The sequence below is a fragment of the Archocentrus centrarchus genome, chromosome 1, assembly GCF_007364275.1.
Source record: "Archocentrus centrarchus isolate MPI-CPG fArcCen1 chromosome 1, fArcCen1, whole genome shotgun sequence".
NCBI lineage: Eukaryota > Metazoa > Chordata > Actinopteri > Cichliformes > Cichlidae > Archocentrus > Archocentrus centrarchus.
The window spans coordinates 19,994,355-20,008,012 of NC_044346.1; the positions used below are offsets into that span (position 1 = coordinate 19,994,355).

Here is a 13,658-nt window from a genome sequence, read left to right on the forward strand (position 1 = left end):
TAAGCCGTGCTGCCACGTTTTCTAGAGAGAAAAGGCTTTCTCATGACAACCCTTCCAAATAAGCAATATCTTGTTCAGTCTTTTTCTAATTCTACTGTCAGGAACTTTAAGATTTAGCGAGGCCTACGGAGTCTGAGATGTAGCTCTTGGGTTTTTGAGTATTGCACAGTCTGACCTTGGAGTGAATTTGCTGGGATGTCCACTCCTAGGAAGATTGTGGCATTGAGTTAACGCACACCTGATTGCTTCAGACCAGCAAACTGACAAAACCTCTGTTTTTACAGAGGTGCTCACACTTGCTGAGGATCAGTTCATTTTAAGACCTGGCAAGGACAACATAGTTTATGTCCTGATACGTACTGTAAATCCTTAGAACTGGAAGAGGCTGTATTTTCTTTTTACCATGACCGCATACTCCGTCCTTCTTTCTGTTGTTTCTTAATTACTTGATCAAATATGAGTTGCTTGATACAGACCTGACATGCAGGCATTTTTCTATTCTACTACATTTTAATAGTGAAGCATGTGACCATTTGGCTGCTTTTCCTGCACATACTGTACCACATCATGTTATTTAAATCCTCCCTGAACCTCCTGCTGGGGCACAGCATGTTTCTAGATCAAAGTTGCGCTGCCACAGAAAAATGTATTAAACGCTGTCAGGATGCTGCGCTCCTCACTCCTCTGTGACACATTGCTTAATAATAGCTGATGTATGAGGTCAAATATGGGTTTCCATTCAAATATGTCAGAGTTGACGTCCCCTTTCAGCACTCGCCACTGTTCCAAAGTTTAATCTAGGACTAATGTTTAACATGTTTTACGCTTTTCAGTGTGGGACAGAGAACTGTGTAGACAAAATGATGAAAAACACTACTGCATGCTTTCAAAAATGCTTTATTTATCTACTGTATCGCTATAAATATACCAATGCAAGGCAAATGGGACCTTCTGATAGAAAAGAGTCTGCATAGGTCTACAAAGGGCACATCTTGGCAATAAAGGCACACACTAGGAAGAGTTTAAATAATAATGTCTATGTTAAATCAGGCATGCGCAGCTCCATACTGACACAAGGAGATCATCCTGCTTCTGCTGCTGCAGTTTGGGTGAAATGCAGGCGATGGAAAGTAAGGCAAGTGTTGTGAGTGGAAGGCAGAAGCAGGAGGACTCAGTTTTCTGCCCGTTAAAACACGTGAAATCTTGGTGGAGGCTAAATCATTAGCCGTCCATCCATCAGTAGATCTTTTAATAATTTAGCCAAAAGTTGCAACACATTGAGCTGGAGGTGCCAATGGGTTGTAACGCCTCAGCGGGCCCGGTTTAACCTTTGAAGTGAAAAACACAAAGAACTTAACGTTCCCACTCATAACAGCATGTCTGGTTCCAAATGGCAAACAATGTTACAACTAACAAAAGCACAATAACATTGAATGTTTAATAAACTATTGGACACTTTGGCAAAAAAAAAAAAAAAAATAATCTAATATTGTTACTCTGACTTTTATACCTAAATAAGGTGTAAATAAAGAAAAGAAATATGTTTTACAATATATTATTGCCTTTTCTTCTCACTTCATAAACACATAATGCATATATTAAATATATCCCGACTTATTGTCATCATACAAGATAATAATAAAAGCAGTTAACAGCAGTTTGCTTTCTACATTAAATCCAGTTTCAGAGAAAAGCAAAGCAGTAAAATGCAGAATACAGAGTGAGATTATACAAATGTGGACTATTATCAGTCTTTTCATTCATACTCTTGGGCCTAAACTTAAAAGCTAGGGAATCCTCAAATTAGCAAGAACAAATTCCATCAAATGCAGCGAATAAAAAAAAAAAAAAAAAAAAAGCTGGTTTACAAATAAAAGGACACACAAATGTTTGGCATTTTTCATAAAAGGATGGCTCTTGTGGAGTGTGACTTCATGATCAGCAGCTGCTTGAATTTGAGTGTTACAATACTTGCACATTCCAGTGTGAGGCATTGCTCCAGTTATTCCCAGTCCAACAATACACTTGTGTCAACACACTGCAGAGTTTTCAAAGTGCCCGCTAAGCATTCAAGAAGGGTTAATTCCATGTTGCCGGCTTTATCTGAGGAGAAGCACAAACTCTACTCCGGTTCACACATCTCACAAATCTCTTCATGTGAAAGCGACAAACTCTTGCCTTTTAAATGCGCCTCGGTCAGGATGAGACATAAAGAGGAGACGGAGTGCTACTGCAGGAGCATCCAAAGGAGGAGGAGGAGGAGGAGGAGGAGGAGGGAGGCAACCCTGGCACATCTGGCTACAGAAGCTGAAACCTCAATACAGTAATACCACAAATCTGGTTAATGGGATATACAAATAGGAGGGGGAGAATTCCTCTTTGTGCCAAACACACGGGCTTAGTTTTCTTACAAAAGGCACAGTGAAAAGCAGGGAGCTGCATAAACAGCATGTAGATGTGAGGCACTGTAGTTAGGAGTCTTTCTAAAGTCCTCAGACTTCAGCGGATGTTAAGGTTTTTGGTCAGCACTGGCAAAGGCACGAGCTGTTCAAGTGACAGAGTGCTCCAGTCCATATAGAAAAATGTCTCTCATTTCTGTCCATATTTGTTCACCTTATAAAGTCAAACAATTAAAACATCAATAAAAACACACATAACTGAAAAAAAAAATAATTCAGTCTTAGTCCCCTGTCGGTGCAGTTTCTTTAAATGTGGAACATATCCATGCACGCGATGTCTGCCGGACATCATTTAAAAAGCTTTCCAGTTTTCTTTATTAACTACTCGTTCCCCACAGATAACAATTAGCAGGCAACATTTCTTCAAAGAAAACCAACAAATGTGTTTCAAAGGGTTGAAGGGGAGACAGAAAACAAACTGGCAAAAGTGAAAAAAAGAGCAAAAAAACAGCTAATTATAGGTAAATAAATGCAACCTAGAAAAACCTAGAACCTTCATGTAAAAACAAACCAAAACACAATAAAAACTACATTAACCAAAAAAAAAAGTACCAAACAGGCATGTTCAAAGCATTCAACCGGCACAGACGGACATCATCACCTACAGCACATAAAATTGGCTAGAATACTATATAATGATGAGAAAAAAAAAAAAAAAAGACGTTAGTATATCCAGAGACAGCTGTCTTCAGTGGCATCCTCAGTTATTAGTAGTTCCTGTTGTAGTTTTTCTTCCTTTCCATTAACTCTTCTCTCTTTTTAATTTTTACTCTTAAAGTAGTTTAAAATACCTCCACAAAACAGAAAGAGAGCGCTACAAAGAATAAAACTTTAAATATAAATCTTCTCTCTATAAATACTTGAACGTACCTTCAGTGTTCCCCGTGGTGGGAGCCAGAGAGCAAAAGGCTGAGAGGTGGTATTGTGAGTTATTGTTATTGTTTGTCATATTTGTTACATTATTCAGTAGAAAACCGTGACGCTGCCTAATTACAAACACTATGTTCACCTTGGGTTGAGGATATACCGAGGCTGATGGGGTCAGATAGGAGAAATCAGGCTGTTTGTCACTGTCTGTGCTTTTAATATGTGCTACAAATTCCTTTCGAGCTCAAGTTCAAGAGATGTTTCTGCATGATGGGACAGACAATGCTGAGATGTAGTTCGGTCACAGGCAGGAGCTGAGCCTCTGAATCAGTATGTCTGGTAGACATCATGGATGGGCAGCTGGAAGGCTGTGGCGGGGAAGGCCTGTGGCACTGCGTAGCCGGCGTAACCTCCATACGCTGCAGCCGCCACGGCTGCATTTTTCTGCAGAGCAGCCAGAGCTGCTGTGTTGGCAGTGTAGTTTGTGATGGGGACATACCCGGGTCCATACAGGCCACCAGCTGCTGGGATGCGCTGTACATTATGGGCCATGGCATAGACTGGAGTGATTGGACGGCCCTGCACAGGGAAAAAGAAAGTGAATCAAGAAAAGGAGATTTTTAAAGCATATTCAAAATGGCTATACTTAATTTACACCTACATATGAAAGGTGGACGTAGCTTTCTTTTACATAGAAGTCAAGCCAGTGTGGAAGTGCCTTAAACTGGCATTCTCTCTAATGACCAGCGGGGGGCAGTGACTCTCCAAAAAGAAGTCCAGTTGTGTAAAGGTTTATGGGAAAACAAGCCTAATACTCACTTCTCTATGACCTTAGTAAACACTTTTCTGACAGGTTTAAGGTCCTAATCAATACTTTAAAGTTTTCCTCAATGCAACATGTTATTTATCTTGAAAAATTATGATCCCCATTAGAGACAAGGAATGATAAAAGCTGGTCTAGTCAGATCGACCCATCCCTAATCACTAGTGTCAAAACAGAAGGGTAGTGACGTTAAAAATGCAGAGTCAAGGCTTCATAGTCGCCAAGTTAATCTTTTCGTTACAGTATGTGTCACACATGGGCAAAATATTGCCCCTGGACCTCAATCTGGGCCCCAGTGTCCTTAAAGGTAAACTAAAGAAGCCCAGCCTCCTGTCAATAAATAAAAATTAAATAAAGGGAAGCATTAAGTTAATGGATCTTGATGTGAAGGATTATATAAGAAGACGCGCTCATCATGTGTGCAAACACTGCAACGCTATCTCTAAAATATGTATATATGAATACAAGTTTATACAACATTTACATTATTGTTTTACGTCAACAGTCAAAGTTCGTGGTTTTTTAAAACCACTCTTATGTGGAGTTTAGCATAATTCAGCACTGTCTGCATCATATTTGAATTCAATGTTCAAAATGTGTCCCTTTCCTTATTTTATCTATCAGTATGGTCCACAGATGGGGAAAAAAAACAAAAACAAAACACATTGCCCACTAGTCTATGAGGTATACACTGAATACATTCAGTTAAAGCAGTGCACTCATTTCTGAGTTGGTTTCATCCTGAAAACACCAATATTAAGTTCCCAAAATATAACTGTACCATCTGGCGCATCTCAAATGACTGTAACCAGGATTTTTTTTTTCCTTTCTTTTAAACCAATCTGCAATTTTGCAGTTTGACAAACTATAGCCAGGCCATGGAGAGGGACTACTTGAAAACATTTCTGCATCCTTACAGCAGGGGTTATGGTGTGTTTGGGCAGGTGGGGAACCTTAAGATCAGGTGTAGCGGTGCAGTGTGGGGAAAGAAAACTACTTAGAAATAAGTCACATAATAACTTGTTTTGTAAGGCTGTGATCAGCTGACCTGTGCTGCTACTCCAATATTCACTAGTTTTTGCAGATTTGGCCAGCTGAATTCAACAAGATATAAGCAGACGTTTCATGAGCTGTATGGCTGATTTTCCAACCCCTAGATGCCATAAAATTAGCATAAAAGATAGAATTTGGTGAGTGAATTTAATCATTACCTTAAATATAAATTGATGTCTGCTACCCAATGTAACTTAACACATCATAAGCACCATGCCTGCTGAGTACCAGTCCAACACAACTGTAAACCTCACCAAGGTTAGCTTGCACTAAACTGTACCAAACTGCTTAGAAGGCCTACAGTATTTTCATGTTTCAATAACACAGAACTGGTATACTTCATTTTGTTTTGGAGGAGGTTTCACAAAAATATAGCTTCAGCAACACACCATGTATAGTTCCAATATCTGATTTAAAAACTTTAAAATGAATTAAGACAGTAAGATGGAAAAAAAACAAAACAAAAATAAACTTGACTGTTTATGCTCACTCTGCTTCTGTAGTGCTACCTAAGTGCCGAAGTACCACGACTGCAACGTTACATCTGCACCATGAACTCATCACAGAGACAAGAAGAAAAAAGGATGCCATGAGGGTGTAAGCGGGCTATGGGATGTCATTATTTTCTTACTATTGAGCAAATATCTCCATCCAGTCACCGGAAGCAATGCCAGGCTCCCGCACATGAATCTAAAACAACTGACTTATTTGACTGTAATATGCATTAACCTGCCTATCAGATTTAATTGCTAACTATCTGAAAGTTGTTCCAGATCTTTCCAGCCCACTTTAACCCCTGCATAAGACCCACCTGGAAGGGCGGAGGGGTAGAGACCGCAGGCAGGACGGTGGCAGCAGCAGTAGCAGCAGCGGTGGAGTGTTCAGGGTGTTGCATGGCCAGAGGGTTGATAAGATGCTCCACTGTGTGCACCTTTCCCTCCTCCATCAGCTTGGCTGCAGGAGCAGCGCTGAACACTGGGTACTGCCCACCCAGAGTCTGTAATGTCACTGCACATAGAGACACACACAAATGAAAGCTTGGATAACAGACTGGGCTAGTGGAGACAACAGAGAATAGCCAGAGATCATTAGAATGTTGACACTACACAGGAAATAGCAGGTAAGCACACACATGCAGTCACGCTGAAGGTAATTTATAGAAATATAAAATACTACAGACATAAAGGGAAACAGGGAAGAGAAGGCGAAGGGTTCAATTTCATCAAGTAGCGAAAAAATATGTTACACAAATTGGCGTTGTGGCGTGATTCGGATTATGACGGTGCTCAACTGTGGATTAACCCTGGCACTCTGACACACACACAGCAAACACAACATCAGTCATTGTTTCAGATCCACAAAAGTCTTTTCAATCTGGTGGTGATCCTGTGATTCCACAGAGACTGGGACCGACACCGAGCTGCAGATTGAGGTCAAATCCTTAAACAAGGAACATCAGTAATGTCGGCTTTACTGAAGTGGGACCTCTGATCACCAAACACACAACACTAATAAACACATGCAGTAAATGGTTAGTAAAATTGAATCAATATGTTGACAAGACAATTAGGCTTAGTAGCTTTAGTAGAAGAATTTGAAGACTGAAGAATAATTCCAGTGTTTTAATTTTCATATTAAAAAAAAGGTTTTAAATCACTTAAGTTTCCACCTTTCATTCTTCGAAACGTACAGAATTTAGATGATCCGCCATCATTAAAATAAATTCAGTTTCATTTTCTCCTGTCTGCTGTCAGGAAATAAGGCAGAATGAAAGAAATGGAATTTTTCCACCAGGAAATGATCCTTTAAAAATAAGGCACTTACACCGCTTCTCTCTTAGCTGGGACAGCAGTTGCTGTAGATGGGCTACAACTCTTCATAACACTGGAATCATCCTTCAAGTGATCAGAATAGAGTGGACACAACAGTCTTTAGTTTGTGCTTTTACATTTGCATTTTTCAGCTCCAAACTGTCATAATGCTGACAAAGTTACAGCAGCTGCTCCTACAGATAAAAGTCAGAGTGTGACTAGAAAAAAGCAAAAACAAAAAGCTAGTATGTATGTTCTTCTTTCATCATGTTTCAGCTCTTAATAAAAAAATAGAAAGACAAAAAATGATCGTCCATCTTTCCAAAGTCAAGTTTGGGGTTGACTGCACTGTAAAAGGCCTTAGTGAGAAAAAAACTACAACCCTGCTCAGGCATGTACAATACAGCTGCTTCTTTGGCTTTAATTGAGCCACTGCACTCCAGAGTTTCGGTAACACTTTACAATAATCACCAAAAATAATAATGAATTGTGAACTATAGTTAATAATTACTGTTAACAAACAGAGAAAATATATTTAATAATGTTTAACAGTGGTTCCATAGTGTAGGGGTTTACACATTTACCTAACAAGCGAATGAGCCCTGATTTAGTTCCAGACATCAATCCCTTGAGGGTTTGTGTCACAAAGGGTGTCCAGCTTAAACACGTGGTTATAGATTAGGCAGGCAGATGCAGTGGCGTAATTCACGCGCTTGTGGCAGCACTATTTTAAACCAGAAAGATAAAATTTCTGTTGTGGAAAGAATGAGGAATGAAGTGTAGCTGTTACTTTCTGGTCATGCTGGAAAGGACCGATTATAATAATATTCTTTACTGTAAAATCAAAGAAAAGCGATCCTTTTGCGCGTGACCATCCAGAAACAACAAGAAAGCTGATTGACAAAAAAGTGCTCCTCAAATCACACAGAAGAGAAAACTGCAGGCTGGAAGGTGAAAGCCTTTTTGAGATGGGCGAGGATGTGTAGGGATTTGTCTATCTCACTGACTTGTGCCATGTTTGATGCCAACTGGGTTGACGGAAGCAGCAAGCTCCAGACTGGGCACCAGCTCATAGGACTTTTCAGGCTGCTTGGTCTTGCCCTCGTGGTAGCGGCTGTAGATGCCACGACCGGCAGAGTAACCCCCGAGGTACGACCCCCGTGGTCCAGGGGTACGATTACCTGCAGCAGCACGACCACGACCTCGCACAGTACCTGCTTAAAATACAATTAAGGTGATATGATGACAGGGGTTGTGGTTTAGGGCAGAAGGGGCAATTTTGGCCAGATGGGTTTTGAAAGTTTCTCAAGATATCAGAGCTTGCACAGGACTCATTTAACTCTTATTTCAGGCAATATTCTGCACATAAAGTTTTTGTTGGGGGCAATATTTGCTGAAGTTTTGTTTGGAGGTCTTTGGGTTTAGTGTGTAGAGAACATTTCTGTCCCTTACATTGGACTTATTATGTAACTTAGTGTTGTCAGTGTGTATTCCAAGGGTTTTGGTTGTGAACTCTCTAATAACCCAGCATGAAATGGGAGGTGACAGCACAGCAGGAAAAAGATGGTGTTAGAAACTGTACAGTTTGTCACATGGCAAGAAGCCTCATTGTTCATCAGAATAACAAGTAGGAATAAGGATGTGAGAGATTACCATTGTTCTGTATCATTGGGGATCCTTTGGAGAGAAAACCAAAACACAATGATTGCTCAAAGTCAAACAGATTTTCCTGCCATCACCCAAGACCATATTTAATCAATCATTAAAAGGTAATGGCATTAGCATTCATTAGTCCATCAGCTGGTTTTATTCTAGCCTTTTACAACACCAGTTCCAAAAAAGTTGGGACACTGTGTAAGATGTAAATAAAAATAGAATGCAATGATTTGCAAATCACATAAACCATATTTTATTCAAAACAGAACACAGAAAACATATCAAATGTTTAAAATGAGGGGGAAAAAATGATATGTTTTTATGTTTTATTGTGAATAAAATATGGATTTATGAGATTTGCAAATCGCTGCGCGTTCTGTTTTTATTTACATTTTATACAGCATCCCAACTGTCCTGGAATTGAGGTTGTAGCATAAAAGTGATTTTAAGCCACAAACTCTCATCAAGTTAAAGATTTCTTTTTAAAAAAAAAAAAAGGATTAAATGATATCATTCATTTGAACATCTGAAAATTTCTTACAGTAGCACTGTTTTCATGTCACCGTGACATCTAAAATTTATTTGGAGCTTCAGCTCCAACCAAGATTTGGTTTTTGGTGAAACACTGGTTTTTGCAATTAATTATTATTGATTACAAAAAAATATAACCAGAAAAAAAAAAATAATTCTAACCTTTGACGAAGTAGTCCCTGTTGGGTCCAATGAGGGTGCTGTAGGGATAACCATAGTAAGCCAGTGTGTAGGGATCGCACTGATAAACGTAGTTCTGCTGAGTAGCCTCTGAAGGGGCAGAAACTCCTCCCTTTGAGGCCTTCTGGCGTGAGTACTGCTCTTTATCAACGGGCTTGGCGAGGGTCACCTCGATGCAGGACCCTTCTACCTCTGTGCCATTGAGGTTGTCCATAGCCAGCACAGCATCATCCCGAGAGGTAAAGTGGACAAAAGCGTAGTCACGGATTTTCTTTACACGCTCTACACATCCAGGATTAAACTGGCTGAAAATCTAAAGACAAATGATGGGAGGAATTAAAATCATGTCAGAAATGTTTTTGCATACCCAAACCCGAACAGTCAGTGGGTCCTCACCTGTCTGATCGTCTCCTCGCTGGTTTCCATCATTAGATTCCTGACGTAGAGGATCTTCACTGTTTCCATCACATCTTCATCTACATCAATCTCTGGCTCTGCCCAGTCCACTGCGATCTGGTGGCCCCACAGCTGAATGCGTCCAGGCATCAACTTCCTGCGAGCCATGGCGGCTGCACGATGTGACTCATACTCTACAAAGGCAAAGCCACGGTTCTTCATCTTGTCTGCAGCGCTGGCATAAACTATCACATCTAATACGCCTTCTGTCACCTTGGAGACCTCCTCCAGGATCTCTTCGCGCTTCTTGGTCTTGGGAATACCACCAATGAAAAGACGGCAGTTGTCCACGGAGGAGCAGACACCCAGCAGCCGCCCGGGTCGCACTTCGTAATTATTGAGCTCCCGCACGGCTCTCTTGGCCTCGTGTTTCTCAGTGTACATCACAAAAGCGTACCCTCGGTTTTTCCCATCAAAGTCCATCATCAGGCGCATCTCATAGATGCGTCCAACGGACTCAAACACCGGGACCAACTCATCTTCATAAACGTCCCGTGGGATCTTACCGACAAAGATCTCACACCCTCGAGGAGGAGATGGGGCATTCCAGCCAGGAGGGGGGCCGTACTTTCGTTGACCATTTTCCTGGACCATACTATAGCCAGTACGCTCCATCAGGGCCACCAGTGCGGTCTCATTGGGTGCACCGGCAACACCCTCAGGGATGTTAATTTGTCCATGGTGAGAGTGATGGGCACCAGAGGATTTGGAGGGTTTGGAAGGGGCAGCGTTGTTACTCATGGTCGAAGAAGAAGCAGGATCTTCAGCTGTCATTCTGACAAAACCATCCAATCAGATCACGGCCTGAAAAGGGATGAGAGAAATCTGTTGAATTAAACAGCTGCTATGAAGACAGAGAAAGCAAACACAAAGGGAAGAAAGCAGACTGATAATCAGAAGGAATCATTTAAGCAACAATGACTGATTGTTGAGGTTGAGCACAATTTGCATGCATGTGAGATTACCTGATTAACAAACAAACCAGCGCGCATTATGAGGCCTGACCACAACAGTGGAAATACAGCATCTATAAATCCCCGGGGCGCCTTCTCCTATCAGTGGTTTTACAACCTTGTTTTGTTGAGTAACTCAGATCCCTTGCTGACCTCTGACCCCTATCAGAGAGATTGAAGGGCTGTAAACCCTGAAACCTCCAGCTCAAGGTTCACTGAGTATGACTAGGTCACATGCTCAGTGCATGCATGGCATGTATGTGTGTAAGAAGTAAGTTAAGCTATAGGAGAAATTTTGTGTACAACACACCCTGTTATGTGACAAAAGGTTATACACACAAACCTGATGTGCACACGCTCACCACGTGGCGGTGTTGGATTTTCCATCTCCTTATCAATATGAATGCTATACAGAGTGTGGGTGCAGCTTTCAATGTGTGTGTGTGTGTGTTTGTGTGTGTGTCAGTGTGTGCGTGCCCTCTCATTAAGTGGTGCAGCCCTAAAAAAAGGAACAGAGAACAATCAGAAATCGGCTTCCCAAACATAAACCTCTTACTCTGTTATTTTCCAACACAGCCGGCATTCAGAACGGAAAAATCCACATCATTTTAAATCCCCCAAATCATGCTTAATAAAACAGTAAGGAACCAGAGTGGACTACAACACTAGCCTGATTTGGTCAGACTCAATATCATGTTAAAGCAAATAGGAAAAAAATACCTCTTGCTACTTAAGCTGGCAGTCTGTGTTCGCATTTTTTGTGCGTCATAAGATTGCCCGGACTATGATGGAGATAGGTGAGGCAGTCAACAAAGGTAAAACACTAAAAAGCCAAGCAACCATGGTAACGTGCACACTGACCTGACCCAACATCCCACTCTCCCACAAACAAACCTGTTCACATGTCATTTTGCCCAAGGCTGAAGGGCTTAGAATGACTAGTTCAAACATGGATGAAAACTATGCAAAAAACAGTTCGATAGTAAAATAAAGGAAACATGCTCTAAATTACTTTTTTTTAAAAATAAAACATCAGCTCCCAGCAGGTTAAGAAAGGAAAAGGAAATCACCAAAACCAAGTGTGAAAAAACACAAGATGCCATTTCCTCAAGATGACATTCACTTATATCTGTCTTTCTTAAACAGCTTTCCAAGACTGGGTCATGGACCTGTTTTGATTGGGTAAAACTCATGACAACGGTATGATATGTCTATTCTACCAGTTACAGTAACTGGCATGCCTGCTGACACACAGACACAGACTTGTAGTGGATTGTATGAGGGTAAAGCCAGACAAACTTAAGGCTTTGTGTGCCATGCAAATTTCAAAAGTTTCCCCAGAGAAACAAAATGTAAGGCTGCTAGAAGGTGACCTTGTTGGGAGGTTGAATTTCTGAACTGAATACGTTTCTGAACTTGGGAGAAGGGTCTGTAGTCTTGCAGGCTACATGACAAACCCACTTCTCTGCCAATGTGCTTCTATAATGCCATTTTGTCTCCTCTGTTGACCCATTTTGCGCAAGGTGTCCTTTAGCACTGGTGCTCTGACCCTCGAGCCACAGATATGTTGGCTGCTGACTTATAAAAGCAACATTTAAGATGTGCAAGGTCCACATAAGAAGGTTGAGTTGAATTGAGGGTAGAGGCAGGCCAAGAGACCCTGTCCACGTCTCATGCATTTGGTTTCTTTTTCTTCCCCTCTCAACTTTTATGCTAGTTAGCTTGAGGCACTAAAAGCTACTTGGTTGAAATTAGGGAAGGATTGTGATTTGGGCACAGACACACCCTATAACAGTAACCTTGCTTGTTCACAAACGATATGCTGCGAGTGACTGATCACACTCACTTATGCTGTAACCGGGTGCTTCACAGCGCACACACTAAAGAGCACCTGGGATAAGAAGGGTCTGTCTCCACATGACACATCTCCTTAGCAAAAACTAATCCTGAAGGTTTTTTTTTTTTTATTTTTCATTGAGGTTTTGCAGTCACGTGACTGCCAACTAGGTGATGTTAAGTTGTCCACCATTTTTGGACTTGCAATGCTATAAGGTCACTGGCAACCACCTGCTGCTAGGGAAAAATGTGTGTTCCTTGACCAGTTGGTGAAAACTTCCTTGTGATTGCTTTGGTCACTACAGATTGCCACTGTTGGCTCTAGTCTGAATGGAAGATGCCAACTTTGCAAGTACTCTCCAACTAGGCCACCAACCAGAAACAGAGACCATCACCTTCAAAGTAAAAGTTGCACCTTTTGAAATGTGTTGGCTACAACACTGAGCCACAACTTTTACTATGAAGGCAAATGGTCTCTGCTTCCAGTTTGAGCCAGACTTTTTCCAAATTTTCCTACCGCTCGTCTAGGAAGTGTTTGCAAACAAATTGGGGTCTTGCAAAAACTACAGGTGACCGCAATCTGAAATCTACTAGTGACCAAAGCAATCACAAGCAGGTTTTTGGGTCAGCACAATCTTTGCAACAGCTAGCTGCCACTCATTGTCCAGCTGGGTAATACACATTTTTCCGTAGTGACCAGTGGTTGTATCACATCCAAATACGGCAGACAACTCTCAGCAACGTGTGCATGATGTCATGTGAGAAACCTCTATAGGCCTTTAACTTATAGACGGTAATCTTACCCAAACCCTTTACTTTAGAAAATAAAACCTTCGACTAGTCATAGATTGAATACTATACCCCTTATTTAAAAAAATAAATAAAAAAAATGTATCAGAAAGATGGAATCTGGGGGTTTATGGCTGTGGTAATTGAAAAAGTGTTACAAAAGTGTTTGCATATATTTTATGATGTGTTGAAAACTTGTTACAATGTGTTTTATATGCTTGACTACACTCCCCACTGCCTTACT

General features: G+C 41.0%; 1 protein-coding gene across 10 annotated transcripts in view; it reads right to left on the reverse strand.

The window, feature by feature from the left end:
- Positions 1 to 887: 887 nt before the first annotated feature.
- The window catches only part of rbm47 (RNA binding motif protein 47), a 36,096-nt gene continuing 23,325 nt past the window's right edge, over positions 888 to 13,658 (reverse strand). For 7 of the 10 annotated variants that reach the window (XM_030727228.1, XM_030727222.1, XM_030727234.1 and 4 more), the window contains 6 exons: positions 9,777 to 10,640; positions 9,363 to 9,693; positions 8,667 to 8,690; positions 8,021 to 8,230; positions 6,014 to 6,210; positions 888 to 3,905 (listed from right to left, as the gene is read on the reverse strand). In XM_030727228.1, coding sequence (XP_030583088.1) covers positions 3,654 to 3,905; positions 6,014 to 6,210; positions 8,021 to 8,230; positions 8,667 to 8,690; positions 9,363 to 9,693; positions 9,777 to 10,610 — 1,848 coding nt within the window. In that variant the 5' untranslated portion in view covers positions 10,611 to 10,640 and the 3' untranslated portion in view covers positions 888 to 3,653. The remainder of the gene's footprint in view (positions 3,906 to 6,013; positions 6,211 to 8,020; positions 8,231 to 8,666; positions 8,691 to 9,362; positions 9,694 to 9,776; positions 10,641 to 13,658) is intronic. The other 3 variants (XM_030727263.1, XM_030727255.1, XM_030727268.1) reach the window with 3 other exon arrangements.